Source organism: Terrapene carolina, unplaced genomic scaffold (genome assembly GCF_002925995.2).
Source record: "Terrapene carolina triunguis isolate 2854851 unplaced genomic scaffold, T_m_triunguis-2.0 Scaffold210, whole genome shotgun sequence".
Taxonomy (NCBI): domain Eukaryota; kingdom Metazoa; phylum Chordata; order Testudines; family Emydidae; genus Terrapene; species Terrapene triunguis.
In genome coordinates, this window is record NW_020664561.1 from 27,955,020 (window position 1) to 27,974,634 (window position 19,615).

Below are 19,615 nucleotides of genomic sequence, written 5' to 3' on the forward strand. Positions count from 1 at the left end.
ACAAGCCACCTAACCAGGTGGAAGAGGTGTATGAGGCTTTTTTTTTTTACATATATAAAAACAACTAACAAAATCATCCAAAGCCCAAGATCTGGTGATGATGAGGGACTTCAACTATCCAGATATATGTTGGGAAAATAACACAGCGGGGCACAGACTATCCAATAAGTTCTTGGACTGCATTGCAGACAACTTTTTATTTCAGAAGGTTGAAAAAGCTACTGGGGGGAGGAAGCTGTTCTAGATTTGATTTTAACAAATAGGGAGGAACTCGTTGAGAATTTGAAAGTGGAAGGTAGCTTGGGTGAAAGTGATCATGAAATCATAGAGTTCACAATTCTAAGGAAGGGTAGAAGGGAGTACAGCAAAATAGAGACAATGGATTTCAGGAAGGCAGATTTTGGTAAGCTCAGAGAGCTGATAGGTAAGGTCCCATGGGAATCAAGACTGAGGGGAAAGACGACTGAGGAGAGTTGGCAGTTTTTCAAAGGGACACTATTGGGCCCAAAAGCAAGCTATTCCGCTGGGTAGGAAAAATAGAAAATGTGGCAAAAGATCACCTTGGCTTAACCACGAGATCTTGCATGATCTAAAAAATAAAAAAAGGAGTCAAAAAAATGGAAACTAGGACAAATTACAAAGGATGAATATAGGCAAACAACACAGGAATGCAGGGGCAAGATTAGAAAGGCAAAGGCACAAAATGAGCTCAGACTAGCTACGGGAATAAAGGGAAACAAGAAGACTTTTTATCAATACATTAGAAGCAAGAGGAAGACCAAAGACAGGGTAGGCCCACTGCTTAGTGAAGAGGGAGAAAAAGTAACAGGAAACTTGGAAATGGCAGAGCTGCTTAATGACTTCTTTGTTTCGGTCTTCACCAAGAAGTCTGAAGGAATGCCTAACATAGTGAATGCTAATGGGAAGGGGGTAGGTTTAGAAGAGAAAATAAAAAAAGAACAAGTTAAAAATCTCTTAGAAAAGTTAGATGCCTGCAAGTCACCAGGGCCTGATGAAATGCATCCTAGAATACTCAAGGAGCTAACAGAGGAGGTATCTGAGCCTCTAGCTATTATCTTTGGAAAATCATGGGAGACAGGAGAGATTCCAGAAGACTGGAAAAGGGCAAACATAGTGCCCATCTACAAAAAAGGAAATAAAAACAACCCAGGAAACTACAGACCAGTTAGTTTAACTTCTGTGCCAGGGAAGATAATGGAGCAAGGAATTAAGGAAATCATCTGCAAACACTTGGAAGGTGGTAAGGTGATAGGGAATAGCCAGCATGGATTTGTAAAGAACAAATCATGTCAAACCAAACCAATCTGATAGCTTTCTTTGATAGGATAACGAGTCTTGTGGATAAGGGAGAAGCTGTGGATGTGGTATACCTAGACTTTCGTAAGGCATTTGATATGGTCTCGCATGATATTCTTATCGATAAACTAGGCAAATACAACTTAGATGGGGCTACAATATGGTGGGTGCATAACTGGCTGGATAACCGTACTCAGAGAGTAGTTATTAATGGTTCCCAATCCTGCTGGAAAGGTATAACGAGTGGGGTTCCGCAGGGGTCTGTTTTGGGACCAGCTCTGTTCAATATCTTCATCAACGACTTAGATATTGGCATAGAAAGTACGCTTATTAAGTTTGCAGATGATACCAAACAGGGAGCGATTGCAACTGCTTTGGAGGACAGGGTGAAAATTCAAAATGATCTGGAAAAATTGGAGAAATGGGCTGAGGTAAACAGGATGAAGTTTAATAAAGACAAATGCAAAGTGCTACACTTAGGAAGGAAAAATCAGTTTCACACATACAGAATGGGAAGAGACTATCTAGGAAGGAGTATGACAGAAAGGGATCTAGGAGTTACAGTGGACCACAAGCTAAATATGAGTCAACAGTGTGATGCTGTTGCAAAAAAAAAAAAAGCAAACGTGATTCTGGGATGCATTAACAGGTGTATTGTGAGCAAGACACAAGAAGTCATTCTTCCGCTCTACTTTGCGCTGGTTAGGCCTCAGCTGGAGTATTGTGTCCAGTTCTGGGCACCGCATTTCAAGAAAGATGTGGAGAAATTGGAGAGGGTCCAGAGAAGAGCAACAAGAATGATTAAAGATCTAGAGAACATGACCTATGAAGGAAGGCTGAAAGAATTGGGTTTGTTTAGTTTGGAAAAGAGACGACTGAGAGGAGACATGATAGCAGTTTTCAGGTATCTAAAAGGGTGTCATAAGGAAGTGGGAGAAAACTTGTTGTATCCTTTAGAGGCTAAGATGAACAAGAAGCAATGGGCTTAAACTGCAGCAAGGGAGGTTTAGGTTGGACATTAGGAAAGAGTTCCTGTCAGGGTGGTTAAACATTGGAATAAAACTGCCTAGAGAGGTTGTGGAATCTCCATCTCTGGAGATATTTAAGAGTAGGTTAGATAAACGTCTATCAGGGATAGTCTAGACAGTATTTGGTCCTGCCATGAGGGCAGGGGACTGGACTCTATGACCTCTCGAGGTCCCTTCCAGTCCTAGAGTCTATGAACCTATGAAAGTCATTGATTGAGATTTCCAAAGCGATCTAGGGCATTTAGACACATCTTCATTACACAACTGACATATGCAAGGAGATTTTTGGATCCAGCCATCAATGGGAGTCTTTCCATTTACTTCAATCAATGTTGGTTCAGGTCCTTAAATGGTGCAAATTAATTTTAATGAAGGATATGTTTCCAAGGAGGAGATTTTCAATGCTAACGGCTATTTGTGGCTTTGAAAATCTCCCTCTAGAATTATACCGTCATAGAGTTTAAAGACGGAGGGAACCTCCATTTCCAGTCTGACCTGCTCATCACAGGCCACTAAACACCTAATTACCTCTGTATTGACCCAAGTAACATGAATTAAAACTATAGTATTACAGCCCTTAGGAGACTAAGCGTGTGTGTGCCAGAGTCCTCTATAGACCACATAAAAAATCTCAACCACTTACTTTTAAAGGTAAAGTGGAGGTCATGCTTTACCCTTAAACATCTTTTTCCATAGGAAAAAATTAGACAGCATTTTTTTAAAAAAATCAAAACCAATGCATCACCAATAAAGTTCACTTTACATGGTTGCTTCTAAATCATCTTCCCCAAAACCCAAGCTTTTCTCCCAGCTTCAAATGACAAGTTTTCTTGCTGATGGTAGCGAATATAGATATCAACAGAAGCACAACATTTTCATCTTGGTTGCTTGAAAATATAAAATTTGAGATGTCCAAACTGAAGAATGCATGGGTGTGGGCACAAAGCTTGTACGTAGCCCCTATTATTTTCAAGAGCTACTTTTATTTCATCATCTAAATGAGGAAAAAATTGGCTTTCTAGTGAATAATGAGCTTCCCAGATTTTTAGACAGGGAAAGGGGAGTGCACTGTTTAAATTTTGTGTAATGGCACTGGAAATTTGAACATACTCCTGTATAGGAGGCATCGTGTTAGAGTTTCTCCAGGATATTTCTGCAGGCTATCCCTACAGTATTGTTTCTGTTTGCTAGATCCATCTGGGCAATGAAGCCAAGGGGTCTACCAGACTTCGGAAGGCTCAGATAAAAATAGAAGTAGAAAATGGAACATATAGTAAGAACTGTTTTAGTAGTTACAAGAATCACATTCTGTACTTTTTGGTTATACACAGGGTGCTTTTTTAAAAAAAAATGTTGTTTGCTATTTAGTTAGGTTTTTTTGCAGTCATTTGTAAATGTCATCCATAATCGGCTCTGTTTCTAGTTTTCACTGGAGGAAAGTGCCTTATGAGCAAGTAAAGATGGCAAAAATCAAACTGATGAGTTACAGTGATGGCTCTTGACAGTTTTTGAGATAAAAATATAACAAGCACAGGAAAGACACTGTATTTACACGTAAGAAAATGCTCTTATATAACGCTGTCCCCTTTTAAAGGCCTTACAACTACTTGGCAGTAAAAATTCTCTCTGGTCTGGAACTTGACAAAATGTCTCAACCAGGGAACTGTTTTTTACATGGAGTAAACAATTAAAATTCACTTCAGCTAATTTCTCTTTTTATTTATAAAGTCCATGTAGAAAAAAACTGTTTAAAGAATTAAATGATGAGAAACAGAAGCGTTCTATAGAAAACAGAACATGGAAAACACCACAGAACTGATGTAGAACTACTTGCATGCATAAGTATTTGCATGGTGAAAACGCAAGGCCTTTCCAATATCTATGCAATAGAGTGTTCACTGTGTAGAAACTGGACTGGACGAGGGAGAGGAGCAATATAAAAATAAAACAAAAATCATGAAGTCATTGGCTTTATAGGACAAAAATATTATTAAAATACACTCAGACTACTATCCATAGCCATATTCACATCTACATATCCAAATGGCGTCACTGCATGTGACTGTTGTGGATACATTAAACTGCAGAGGAAAAATGTATACAAAAATCAAACTGTATAAATCTAGATCTGTGGACATTGTCTCTTCAGGTAAATTAGCTCAGAAGATTGTGTTGCACTTCTCAGTCTATCGAGACTAAATTTTTAAGTGCAAAGGCCCCTTTGCCTCATCAGTCGAAGAACATAACAGCATCGAGGGCTATTATCAATTTTTCAGGGTAGAATATTAGTGCAGAGGCCATGATAGAGGAAACAGCTGGCTTAATCATTCCAATATCCGGGGCCTGCTTTTGGCTACTTGCAGGACATCTGGAAATACACGCACTTATTTTCACATACAGGAAATTTCAGTCTCCATAAAACAGTTTCTACCTTGAATCACAATAGAAACAATGAAGGTGAGTGGCACTAACTCAGAGGAAAATTTAACAGCACCTACAGTCTCACCATTTCCTAGTCCCCTTAAGCAAGGCAATGTAATGAATTTTTTTCTCCACATGGAGTAAAGGATAACTTGCTTAAATGGTTTCAAACACAACCTGTAACTGCCAGCAGGGGATGCTAGTGCTTCCATGCATTTCATCCTCTCTGTTCCGTTCCATGAAGCAAAGGGAATGAGATGGCTCTTAGGCTCTGATCCTAGAAAGACTTATGCACATGTATAACTCCTCACATGAATAGCCCCATTTAACGCTATGGGGCTATTCATGTGAATAAAGATATGTACACAGTTACGTGTTTGCAGGAGTGAGTGCATGGAACCTTAGTCTATGCATTGGACTGGTCACTTTATGACTAAAAAGAAAAAGAAAAAATCAAAAACCAAAGTGTTAATAAATGCTAATATTTGGAAACTGTCTTATGTCATCTTAAAAGTGAACCCATATGAACATCCTACTATGGTACAGTGTAACAGTAACGGTTCTTTTGACTTTGTACAGGACTTGAAGAATCCACAGATGCCAGATGAGTTCAGTAGGTATTGTAATCCAGGAATGGGCTTTTATAGCACAAGCTTTTCTTGGCTGGCATGGCAATGGAATGTCATAAAGCAAGTATTGTATTGGGATGCAGTTCGGGTTCACCCACCCCTTGTAAAAATAAAGTCTACAGTTTGCTGTGTTCTAGCACACCTGCACACAGTAAAGTAGGGGTTCCTAATGATACATCATCATGACACAGTGTTGCCATATAGTGATGTTACGCCATAATAACATAACCTCAGACAGTGAGCGTTTGTTGGGACACTACTATATAGATTATACTACTCTATTACAGCAAATCCTGTTCTTAGGGGGTCCCTAAAGCTTGGAATCCATGAGCCATCGCCTCATGATCAATTGCACCTTAGCAGCATCAGTGCAGGTTGCAGTATATTACTAGAAATGGGTTTATTTATATATCAATTTTTTTTATTACAGCTGATATTAAGATTTCAGGGGACATTCCTGACAGTTATATTGACAGTGAGCCACTATAATTCAACTGTGAATGGAATTCAATCTGTCAAGAATGTTTTTTTTTAAATAATTATTTTACTAGGAATACATTTTATTTATTTTAAAACTGATGTTGTGTTTGCAAATCCATACCCACCATGATACATAATGCCCCAGAAGGTAAGAGTGCATTCAGAGCTGCACCAGCAACATGTGAGACCATGCATTCTGGGATGTCCTGTGTGCAGAAAACTGGGAATAATGAAAACCAGCCAACATATTGGGGGTGGGAGGGTCCTGCCCACACAGCAAAGAAAATAGCATGCTGGTTACAGGAAGACAATTCTGTGCCACATGACAAGGTTGAAATGCTGTTTGCATCCACATACAATGTGGTTATAACTCAGTTCTTAGGTGTGGCAGCTAACTATGGGTATGTTTACACTGCATTTGGAGGTGTGACTGCAGCATGTGTAGACATATGCAAGATAGATTTAATGTAGCTAGTGTGAGTACCAACAGCAGTGAAGCTGTGACATCATGGGTTGTACAAGCCCATCCAGGACCCTAGGTACTTATTTGGACAGCTAGCCCACGTTAGGGTGACTAGATGTCCCGATTTTATAGGGACAGTCCTGATTTTGGGGGCTCTCTTACATAAGCACCTATTACCCCCCACCCCAGTCCCGATTTTTCACACTTGCTATCTGGTCACCCTAGCCCACACTGAAGCCTCTGCTGCCATGGTTTCCTGGCTATTGGTACTCATGCTAACTCGATTAAAGCTAGCTCAGTTATGTCTACATGGACAACACTCAAACATTTGACTGCAGTGTAGACGTACCCTATGTTTGGAACCAACCACGCTCATAAGGTTGCAAAGATGGTTGAAAGCTTGTTTGTGGACACAGCCAAACTCTAGTTATAGAAACTAGTTCCCTATGGGTATTTAAGACAATCTGAGTAAGAATTATGTTGCTTGTCCGATTAAGTCTACCAAAGAAAATCTGTGTGTCTACCGCTATCTCTCTAGTAAACTTGTTACATTATACAGTTGTTTCCAGGTTGTAAGAGCACTAATATAATTTTCTGCTAATTTTTTCTTATTACTTCTGAATGTTTACATGGTGACACTACAATTCCTTATCTTGTTCACATCTACAGTTATTGCAGTAGCCATCTACTGACACCGAAGGAAGTTGTTTGAATATTCGATTGTAGCTAAGTTAATTTGACATACTGAAGAAAAACAAAAAAACAGGCATAAACAAACATTTAAAACACACTGTACAGTACTTGTTTATGCACTTGGTACATTGTTGCAGTGGCTGCATTGCAAACATTGCAGGAGAGCGCAAACACTGCAAGGGTAGGTTTGATTCAGAAAATTCTGTCTGAAAGACAGTTTAACACATTAAAAATTTCATTGGCACATTTCTGCTTAGCTTAGTTTTTACAAAATGTAAATTTGGAGCTAAATTCAAATTGACAGATTCTTGTCAATAATTCACAAGTGAGCCTTCAAATGGGTTAATAAATGAAATAAATCTGATTTCCCCATAACCGGAGTCTTAAATTTTGACTTGAGGATATTTTTTTTCAGCTGCCTTTATATTGCAAAGGAAACAAGCATCCTGCAGGTTCCACCAAGCCATCTTTTGTTTCTACTGTCATTACATACATTTACTTTTTTCTCTTTCATAAGACTAAAGTTGCACTTCCACATTGGGAGCTGAGAGAAAGGCACACCACCACTTGGGAGTTCCTTTGCATGTGAGGGAGTGCCACCTCTGTGTCATCCCTGATGAGGCTGCAATGTGTAGTCCCTGTACTGGTTAGCCAACTCAGGACCTGTTGGACAAGTGTAAGGTCACCTTCTTCTCATCCACTCCAAAATGGCTAGCCACTCACCCTGGCACAGACCTCATGCTCTAGTGAATGCAAGAAATGATATTGTGATTGGTCTCCACATGAGGCTGAAAGATGGGACAGGGGTTGGCAAAGGTTCCCTACAATCGCATGGTGCACATAGTGTATTTCCTAATTTTATTATACTATATAATAAAATATTTCTTAAAATAGGAAATTCCAAGGCAAAAAACATTGTTATCTGAACTTAAGATACCCTTGCAAACACTGCTAACTTTAATTACCTTTTTAATGCTTAGGTTTAATTAACAGTATGGAAAATAGATGGATTAATTCAGGTAATGTAGGTAAAGACTGCAATACCTTTCATGTTCATATAGTCTCTTCAAATGTACATGTATGAAGATTAAGCAATCCACTACAGCCTCAACTTTAGCCAAATAAACCCATACAATCTCTCGCTTATTAACAGAATAGCACAGATGTAACAGAGTAGAATTTGTACCTTAAGATTTACAATCCATAAAAAAAAAAAAAGAAAAAGAAAAGAAAAAACACCTTTCACAACACCACATCTGCTAGGAATTCTGCTAGGTGGAATTATACTTAATAATGCTTCTATACCACTGCACTAAATTGTTATACTCAGTTATGCTGCATACATAAGAGTGTTTCCATTTTCATTGCACATTTTGACTTATAAGTTACTTAGAAGAATGATATCCCTTCTTTTAATTATTTCAGTAAACATAATAATGGCATTGCTAACTACACCACAGAGTACTTTATTTCCCCTATTTTTTAGTAATATGAGCCTACTTGTAATTAAAGACATGCTGCATTAATGATGCTGAAAGTCTCAGAGGGAAACATTTAATGTCCACCTCATAATATTATGCCAGAATTACATGCACAGAAGACTTTTTAATAATCTTTGTTTCTTAATTTAGTTTTGATTGACTATGAAATCCAGAGGAGCACTCTAGGGCTTGAATTTCTACTGTCATCAGCACTTCTGCTCCATAAATTGTACAAACGCGGATGACTTCTTCCGTCTGTAGGCTTCTTTTCAAAGCTTCTGTTTAACCTATCCAGAAAATTAGCTGCAGGCTGCAGATAATTGCAGATAATTTTACCATTTTTAAGCCACTGGGGTGTTGAATTGGGCTATGACAGCCAAATTTGTCTAAACACAAAGAGCAAATCATATTTTTATGTTGTCATTTCAGCTTTATACGCACGTTCATAACAATCTCAGTTCTGTATGCAAACTACAGCAGCAGCCACTAGGGGTTTCCTAGGTAAGAGTCTGAGAGGGGTTTCATTATGAACCAGGGATTAGTAATGGAATTAAAAGTTATATTAATAAGGGTTAGATTCTAGCAAATCAATCAGCTCTCAGGAAGGGGTGGTATGTAGCTGTGCTGCCCAACCTGATAGCCTGAGTAGGAAGAGAGAAGGAAATATTACACTGGCAAGTTATGTTTATTAAAATAAAAATGGTGTCTGTTTGAAACAATGTTAGTTGAGACAGATTAGTAGGCAGAGTGCAAGTGGTGCAATCAAAAGTTACAAAACCAATGTAATTGCTTCACATATCAGCGCAGTGTATGTGGTGAGTGTATGTGTGCATGCATACAACATCCTAAATGTGTGTGTGATTGGACCTGAACACCTTCAAGAGTTCTGGGCGTTGAAACTGGTGCCATAAATTAATTTTCCCCAGAACAGACCTGTTTGTCACAGAGTAATAATAATCTCCATATGGATAATATACAGGCAAACAAATATATTTAGTAGTTTATTTCAATTTACAGTAAACTTATTTATAAGAACTCATTAATTTCCCAGAGCTAAAATTATTAGCTAAAATTACACAAATTTCTATTGCTTTACTGATATAATAAAATGAACCATGTACAACATCATATATGTGTGTGTGTGTGTGTGTGTGTGTGTGTGTGTGTGTGTGTGTGTGTGTGTGTGTGTGTGTATATATATATATAATTTATACTTCAAAACTACATTTTCTTATCAAGGAATAATAGTTTTCAACAGAAATTAACATTCTACTGAAAGAAAATAAATTTTCTATATAATGTAAGGAAAAAAAGTCCTCTACAAGCTGAAAATTTCTTCCAAACATTAAAAATCTCCTAGGACCTGACCTGGCAAACATTTATGCATAAAGCTTTACTCAGGTGTAATGTTTTGACACATACAAAGTGCCTAGTTCTTTACAGCTGGCACAACTATTTACCAAGGGCAACATTTTCACAATCGGCCTCTAATTTTAGGGACCCCAGATGCAGAAAGTCTGGCTTAAGACCCTTGGGCATGATTTTTAGAAGTGCTAGGCACCCGCAAATCTAATTAAAGTCACAGGAAAATGCAGGTACTCAACACCTCTGAAAAAATCAGACCCTAGCTAATGGTGTTTCTTTTAATGCTGCCCATAAATACAACTGTGAACATTTATGGCTCATGATAACGAAGCATTAAGTAACAACGGTTAGAGCTGTGCATACTTCCTTGAAAATGCTGTCAATGCACCCTCCCCCTTAAACCTGCAATAAAGTTTAAGTATTCTAATTGTAGGCTTCTATTGGGCAAGGACACCTAATTACACCACATTATGGTGGTTTCATGATGTGAACACTAAAATCAAGCCACCAAACTCTTTTTCACAAATAACCCATGCAAAGACAGCCAGGTGAAAGGTTAGTGCACTAGAAGCTTGATGCTGCTTTCATTTAAGTCCACTGCAAGCATTGCCATTGATTTCAATTGAAACAGCATTGGGTTCTAACTAAATGAACTATTTATCCTACAGCCTAATGTGTTTTAATGAAGATTGCTTATTTCTTATTGCTTTGTTTCTCAGAAGCCTTTCACATTTACAAGCTCATAATATTATGTAGCTTTGCCTGGATCTTAACTGGGGATTTCCACTTTGCCTCTGCCTATTACAGAAACATCCTGAAACTATCTAGGAAAGAAGCATTGAAAAGTTTGCCTTACCATTGCACAGAAGGTCTCGGGAGGATCTCCACATGTTATATCAGGGGGATCCAGGGTCACTTTCACATATTTGATCATGTCTCTGGCTTCCGGCTGACAGGCCATGTAATCCCAAATTTTTCCTTCTTCTGTGTAAATCTGAGTCTTACACACATCATAATGTCCCCACACTGAAGGATAATGCTGCATCACTGAAGATACAGTAACCCAAAGGGCATGAAGTGACAGGAATCTTGACAAATACATCTCTAAATCCTTTGAAATTGCCTTGATAATTATAACCAGTATTGATTTAAGGACAGTCTATAGATTATAAATATATGTACACATATATTTATGTATGTATCTTATAAAACAGGTTCCACAACTGAACGTGAAGCGTTAGAATATGGTACTTGCTTTACTAAGTTGAAGACTTTGGTGGAAGCCTAACATATTCAAAGGACAGCTTTTCACAGAAATCTGAAGCTTGTCCTTTGTCTTATCATGTGTCTATCCGGGCTTTTTGTAAAAGATGTCCGAGAGCAGATAATAATTTAGCAAAGTTGTAGGTCTTCACTTGTACTGTCGATAACCCCGAGTGATCCTCCGTGTTCAAAGCTCACAAGGGATACCTAGACGCACTGATAAATCAGCATCTGAAGCAAAAGGATGAGTGTCTACAGCCTGGTGTCTGTTTCCCATCAATCATTCTTTTCTTCTGGCACCAACACCCTTTTAGAAACAATAAGAGTAAGAGTTATTGTCCAAGAATCAATGCATTATAAAATATATGATATGTTGACATTTTGGAGGTCTGATGCAATATAAAGCAAATTGGTGTAATATAGATAACCTTTACTGTGGGTGCTTTGCTAGAATGAACAAACTACCAAAATCATTCACAGTGAAAAGTATTTCAACATGAAGGATTTAACTCTTCTCTAACAAAGACAGATTTATAACATTTCAGGTGAGCTACAGGTTTTTGCTTCAAAAATGACATTTCCATCTTAGCAAAACCTGAAAGGCAAACAACAGAACTTAAACATTTCTCATATTTTATAACCAATGAGGCAGGGGAAACCTCAACCTCCAAGGAGAACAGCAGAGCGGATCTTTTATTACAGTGACAAAGACGACAACTACCGGTGTGCTTTTTATCTCTTGGAACGAGGACCCCGGAGAGCTCACAATGCCTCGTATGCTTCTATGCTTTTGTTAGCTTAATAAGAGAGTTATTAGGAGCACACATTTGTCTGTTTGGATTTTCTCATTAGTATTGAAAAAGCTTTGCTCCTTTTTTTTAAAATTGCATTTAACGATAAAGATAACTGGCTCATCTGTAGCTTATTATATTAACAATTTCCCTTTTAACATGGGTCCCATGTTTTCTTAATTATTTTTACATATCTACCTCTTGTTTATTTCTATAACAGAAATACAACAATATACAGAACTGTTTGGGGGGTAAGATGTAAAATACCAGGACATAAAATCATAAACCTTAAAAACAACATGTTACAAATTCAGAAGTCATTTATATAAGTCAATGTAGTGTTCTCTAATTTTGCAATCAATCCTGTTCCAATTGAAGATATTGGAAGTTTGGCCACTGACTTCAATGGGAATAGGATCAGCCCCTTTGTGAAAAAAAGGATGCATTCAGCTACTACTGTACTTTTCAACTCTTTAGCTGACTCTTACAATCTAAACAACCTCTTAAATTTAATGTTTACAGACAACTATAAATCATAATGTTGCATAGCTCAATTAATGTCTGCAGTCTAATATTCTAGTTAGTATGATGAATCTTCCTATGCCATAAAAATATGAAAGGAGCTCCATCACACACACCTTGTTTTATAATACACATTTTCAAGGAAGAGCAAAAGTTGTCTTCAAAGCAATTTCACGAACGGGTTGACTATATTTAAATACTGCACCATCTTAAACTGAAATAAGCCACACACACTATGAAATGCCAACAGATGGCTGAAGTGTGTTTCCATAGCAAAGTAATTTACAATAATTGCCTTATGGACACAAGTGCAATTTTCCATTATATTCATTTCATAAAATGTTATCATACAGCTGTGATTTGTGATGTATTCTATTGGAAATTGTGTTAATATCTGAATTTTCATGTAGCAATAATTAGCTGTCTAAATACATGTAAACTTCAAAGCTGAATTTGCTACAAAACCAGAAACTTCAGATACTTTACAAAAATTAAATACATTTTAAAATCAGACCATTAAGTATCATGGCTTTTTTAAACACCTTCCATTCTTCCTGCTTTCATTGGAAATATTTGACTTGTTATTTTGGAATTAATTAATTCAAATAACTTTTTAAAGGCATGCAAATTACACTGTTTCTATCCACTTTCCCCAGTCTATTTTATTGTTTTGGAGTGGAAAAAAGCAGCTCAAATACAAAGGTCAACATCTATAAGTAAGGAATTGACCTGAAAAAAAATGTTTTGTTTCTAAATAAAAACTTACAAAGTCTCTTAAACGATCATGACAAATCAGTGCATATTCAGTATTGAAGGATGAGAAAAAACTATTTTGAGCTTGGGCAAAGCTGGTAAAACTAGTAAGTAAATGTTAAGTTACTGTATAGAAACAACAACAAGTTACTATGTTTAAACAGCCTTTCAATTTAGCCTCTCATTTAGTCAGAAATATACTCTTTATTAATGTTTTCTTTGCTAGTTTCTCTTTTCCTCTATAACCTGTTGTCACTGCCAATCTACAAAGAAGTGGGACTAGATAGGGCTGTAAACAGATGTATTAACTGGAATTGAGAATATAGCTATTGAGAATGAATGCGAAGCTAGCTGTTATCTCAACACCCACTGTGCTACAACTCTCACCATATAACCAATTCTCATTAAAGAAAGTCAGCATCATAATGATGGTCATTACACAGAATTATAGACTATAACATTGATCAAATTTAGTGCACTGACAAGGAAAAAGTGCAGAGGAGTGCGAGATATTTGAGTATTGGGAAGATATAGGACTGAGTGATGGACAATCCTGACAAGAAGCAGCCAATTATAGCTTAAATTTCTGGCACATAACCAGTTGTGATTAATAGTCTTCCATTATATTACAGATATATTATTAATGTATTAAAAATGTCAGGCTTTGGCAAGAACTAATATGGCATGGTTCAGTTACTCTGCAGTTTCCTCTTTTAATGAGCTCCCATTGACATAGAGAAAGATATTGACCAAAGCACATTAAATATCATATGCTATGGGTCACAGAGGCTTTTATAATAGAGCTACACAATTTGTTTTTATTATATTTATGCCTGCAGTGTCATTCATTATGTGTATTCTAGCTCCTGGTTGTCTATTCCCAAACATATCTCATTTTAAAAAAAATTACCTTGCAAAAAATTTTAAATTACATTTCTGAACTTTAAAACAATATCAATTGTAGCTCTAAACTGCGTGGCAAACGGTGGGTAATATAAACCAAGATTTGTTTTCACTAATACACTTACATTTGGCCCTATGGAGTAAAACGCACCAAACATAATAACCGATGCATTTCTTGTGCCCAAATCCTCTGTACCCTGTAGTCCTCTCTTCAGCAACTGACCATGTGTTCTGCTGTGTTAAACTGAAACGATCCATAGGGTCTGACATACAGAGACTGACATCTTCACTGACAGAAGGAAAGGCGACTGCAAACTACTGGAAAAATTGATTATGCTAGCTGTATTCAATAAAATTGTGGCACATGCTATACTGGAGCTAACCTTTCTTGGCAATAACTGTATTAATTGTAGAACATTTAGGCCTTTGAATTTTCACATGTGCCTTAACTCCTGCCTGAAAAACAGCAGGCATTCCCTGGGCAACTGTGGAGCAACAATGCTGAAGTCCCTGTTGTCTCTGCTTTCTTCCAAACTATTTCTCTGTATGTAGAGTAGTGGATATATACCACATAATATAAGTTCATGTATACCTCTGTATCAGCAATTCTACATGAAGGGCATTAGTTGACCAAGACAAAAATCGTCTGTAAAAATGGCTTTACATGCATGAATCTGTTTCCAGGTGGCTAACTTGAGTCAGGCCAACATCACACAGCATTTTAATTATGTAGACTGCTCAGTTACCTTCCACCCCCGCCCAACTCCAGCCAAAAAGTATATTCCAGCAGTAATTAATTATGGTAAAAGAAGCTGTCAATTCTTATTAGGATATGCTAGTAAACACCGCTCCTTGTATCTGTTTTGGTCACTGTGAATATTTCCCTCCTCCCACACACACTATGATAATTTTCTCATTATAAAAATTGTCACCTAGCAGCTTAGCATTCGCTGTGTTGCAGAAGTCTCTTGGTGAGAACTTGCTGTACTTACATTATAGATTTTCTCCCAAAAACTCAGTTATGCAGTAGATTTCATAAAATGGCAACTAGTGATCGTTTCTTGTACAGACCATGAATTAGAAAGAAAGGTGAAAAGTCAGTTATCTGATAACATATTCCAGTATCTGCTGGTGTAAGAAACATTTAGAGGTATAAAAAACTCCGTCAATGGCAGTTGTGTATGATAATAGTAGGATTATATAAAATAGTTTAAAGTGAAATCTATTGTAATTTTGCATCTACAATCAGAGTACATTAATATTTCCTATAAAATACAAGTAAAGGTGATTTTTGGTTGCTTTGGTTATAATTTCTAAATCACTTTTTTCCAAGATGAATAAAATATGGTGTATACTACAAAATACAACTGGTATCTGATATATATTTTCACTGTTACCACTTATGAAACATGTCATACAGTGGTATACTGACATACTGAGATATATTAAATCTGAGCATTTCATAAATGCAGTTATTCATCCATGCAAATTAAATATGTTCATGTGTTTAATTATATTACATCCTATCTTTGATTAAATGTAGCACCTAAAAATTCTTAGGATATTTCAAAATCAATACTTATACTAGAAGAACTTCACATTCTTTTTCTATTAAGTAGTTAAATACATTTGATGAAAATGGAAAAATTTTCTCTATTTTAGGAGAAAGATCTTAGAAGTCTTATTACTCCTATTAACAGAAAACAGAATATGAAGTTCTAAAAATAAAACTAGGGATTCTAAAATACCCTACAAAAATTTTAGGTTGCCCTAAATCTTTCTTTGTCCTGTAAAATAGCACATGAACATTACCACTTACACTGTATCATCAACATTCAGCGTGGAATGAAAATACTTCATAAACTTTCATTTTTAACTGCTGTAAGTTCTTAATATAAAACCTTTGTAATTTTTTTAAGTCAACTCTGTAGCACTAATTACATTATTTTGCAAGTGTTATGCACTTAAGATGATCAAAACGGTTTACAGAAATAAGATTCCTAACAGAAAAAGTAACAGGCTCTTGTCAAAAGCTACTCATAGATCATCTATTGTGTAGTGATAGTAAAGTCTTCAGATTGTGGTGTAAACTCAATATAATTTTAGCAGCTTTAGAAAGTTATGTTAAGGACTTACCATTGGAGGGGGGGGGGGGGGGAGAAACAAAAACACTAAAATAGGGGTATTTTGTTTTGTGCTGTTGCCAAATTCTGCACCTCTAATCAGGAAGTTGGTTCCACTCCTTATCAATGCCACCGTGGTGCAGGGCAGATGACAAGGAACAGGAAAGATCAGGCTACTGACATTAATTGGTGAAAAATGTCTGGGAAACATCCTTTAAAGCACCAACAGTCACCTTTGATTTTTTTCCCATGTAAATTAAAAAAAATGTGAAGTCTTACCTAGGCCACAGTGTCTAAACGTTGGGTTGCATTATGCTTGAGGCAAAACTGTAACTTGCTGCCTCTTTAAAAGCATCTGTACCACTTATTTAATTCACTTCCTCTTTTCAGATTTTTGCAAAAATTAGGCTGAATCTTAGTGCACAAAATACAAAATATTGAAAAGCCGAATGCACAGCAATATAAATGTGTTCATTAAAGCCAACAAACATACGAACTTTAGGAGAGAATACAGGACCATTCATTTTATTGGCCTTAGCTATTCAGCATGTAGCAAATCATTTGTTTTTTGATGAATGATTTTTCATTTATTTTTTTGAATGATTATGTAAACTGCTTGTCATTTCTGATATGAAGCAGGGAATTATTCCTAGTTGAATAAGTGAACTGTCAATTCCATGGGATTGGGGTTATTCTACAAACCATTAATTCCACCCTTTTTATTAGATTTCTGATCATATTTTTCTGCAGAAAAATCTTTATTCATAGACTGCAAACTGTTTGAAGCAAATGACCCCCTTTTGGCAGAATCCTTCTGAATTCACTTCAAAAACTTTCATTCCCTCCTTTGCTAGTTTGTTGGCTTATTTAATACTCTTTTAATTTAAAAAAAATCAGAAGTTCTAATCAATCATTTCCACAGTTCTGTAAAATCCTGATGTGTTTCAGTTTTGGTTTTTTTTACTTCCCGGTTTGAAGTTAATGCCCTCCATCTTTTTTTTAAGTGCACAGCTGATTTCCATGCCGGGAAACTGATGAGAACAGATTGAAGGTTTGTATGTGAACCAAAATGTAATTCGATGTTTGAGGTAGGAGGATAGCTCATTTGGAAAACAATCCAGAGAGGAGTTTCAATGGCATGACAATGTATCAGAAATGGATTAATCGACTTGTAGGTTGGGGGAGGGGTGGGAGCAATACCTGTGTCTACAGGTGCCCATTCAGGATGCAAAAACAAACCGAGCAATCGCCTGCTCTTTTAACGAAAGCGCCTTTGAAATACGCGCTAGTAATTTTCCTCCCTTTACAAAAGCAGAGGGGCAATGTACTGGAAACCAGGCACAGAAATGTGCTCCCCAGCGAGGAGCCCACAGCAACAGCAGAGGGCGCAGTTTCTATTTGTATCTAAATTCACCCCCACCCTCCTGCTAAATCTCTTAATTGGTTACGTGGGGTCCAATAAGATGGCAATAGCTCCACCTGATCCATGTAGATCTGTTCCGAGGGAGAGCCCTATAGCGGTATTCAAGCTAAACCCACAGAGAGGCAGAATTACCAGTGTGTGCAATTCTCCCTACCCTCCCATCGCCCATCCGCTAGGAGCAAACCCAGGGACACATACCACTCCACCATGCCCCGGCCGGTACCTGCCCTCTGCCCCCTGCCCCAGCGCGGCGCGCGGGATTCCCACAGCCCAGCTTCCAAGACCCAGCGTGTGCAGCCACCGCGCCAGCCCCCGGGGGCTGCGGGCAGCCAAGTTTTTCAAAGCAAAGTCCAGCTTGCCCAGCCCCAACTCTTCCCCCCTAGCCAACCACAGCGGGCGCTCCCGAGGGGCTGGGCAGAGTTCTTCTCCCGCCCGCAGCCATGGCTCTTGCCCGCCCGTTGCATGGCGATGGCAGGCAGCAGCGGTTCGCTAGCGAGGCAGGGAAGAAGGAGCTGTACTCACCATGTGGAGCAATCCCTCTCGTTAGAGCGGGGAGGAGAGCGGACACCGCGCTGCCTGGGACCTTGCCAGCCTCATCCCCCTCCGGCAGCGGGAGCATGGGAGCCAGCGGCGCAGGGGTGGGAGGCTGCTCCGCCCGCTGTGCCCCGTCCCCCAGCCGCGGGGAGCCTGGCAGCCGTGAGCCGCACGCCCAACAAAAGTTCCTGGGAACGCCGAGGAGTTCAAGGGCTAGAGAAGAGCAGCCCCCGCCAGCCGGCAGGTCGGAGCGCCCTTCTCCGCCCCTGCCCCGGGAACTGTGGACTGCCCTGGAGCTGCCCCGCGGAGCTCGCCCCGGGGCGAAGGGGGAGGAACTCCTCCGGCTCCACTGCAAAGGTCGGCGAACGGCAGATCAGGGAAGGGGAGGCAGGACCCACGCTCCCCCTGGAACAAGTCAGCAGCAGCCGCTCAGGGTTTCCTGCCAGCCCCGCTGCACCGCCGGGTCTCCCGTCTGCCCAAGCCACTTCTTTGCATTAAACTTTTACTGGGGCTCCGGGAAGCTGCAGGACGTTCCCTGGCTCTCCGCGACGAGACGCTCTGCAAAGGCTGCGCTCCTGGCTGGCCCCAGCTTTCGTTTTATTTTAGATGAAGCCGTGGAAGGTACTCGGAGGGGACATAAATCACGACAATTAGCAGTGGCGCCGAGGAGATCCTTTCCTACCAGTTTCGCCGGAGCTTCCTCCGCGCATTCCTCTGCTCAAGTCAAAAGTGTCACTGCATATAGCGTTGATGGCAGGGAGATGAGACACATGGAAAGTCCATCGGATGAAATATACATGCCAGCGATTCTTCTAGATTGGAAATCTCCCGTGCCCCCTCCTCAGCGCTCGCGCGGACCCTGCATCGCAAAAGGAGCTCTCAAACTTAAGGGCAGGACACTCTTAAGGGGGATGAAACCTCAGAGAGCTGGCAGGGACGTTTCACTTAAAAGCAATCTTCTCCTGCAACTGCCAGCAAGTAGAGGGATTGCAAACCTTATACCACCTCCAGACCTGAACGCGCCGAGCGGTCCTAACGCCGTTTAGATCTCCATCTCTCTCTCCCGCATTTCCGTGCCTGCCACTCGCACAAGTCCCTTATTAACTCATGACACCGATTATATCTCCTGCAGCATTCCCCCCTTGCACCTCCTTTTTGTTCCTTAGGAAAAGCCTTTAAGATCTTGGGCTTAAAAGACACTAAAGCCTCAGCCTTCAATCAGAAATGGACTAAAGGGTCAGGGTACAAGTTGGATCTTGACAATTTTTAGTCCAGCCTTCCAAATTCCAGGAAGAACAAGCCTAGCTGTTCCAATTGCACCAAATACCCTGATACATCCCACCTCAGTTGCATTGCCAAACCCTGGAGCCATCAGGTGGGTCCTGCTGGATCCTGGCAGTTTTTAGCCCCATCTACCTATGTTTCA

General features: G+C 39.1%; 1 protein-coding gene across 4 annotated transcripts in view; it reads right to left on the reverse strand.

The window, feature by feature from the left end:
* Window positions 1–18,344, reverse strand: part of LOC113405039 (netrin-G1-like) — a 222,498-nt gene extending 204,154 nt beyond the window's left edge. For all 4 annotated transcript variants that reach the window (XM_026655572.1, XM_026655571.1, XM_026655570.1 and 1 more), the window contains exons 1-2: window positions 18,178–18,344; window positions 10,734–11,447 (exon numbers count right to left, since the gene is read on the reverse strand). In XM_026655572.1, coding sequence (XP_026511357.1) covers window positions 10,734–10,979 — 246 coding nt within the window. In that variant the 5' untranslated portion in view covers window positions 10,980–11,447; window positions 18,178–18,344. The remainder of the gene's footprint in view (window positions 1–10,733; window positions 11,448–18,177) is intronic.
* Window positions 18,345–19,615: the final 1,271 nt, after the last annotated feature.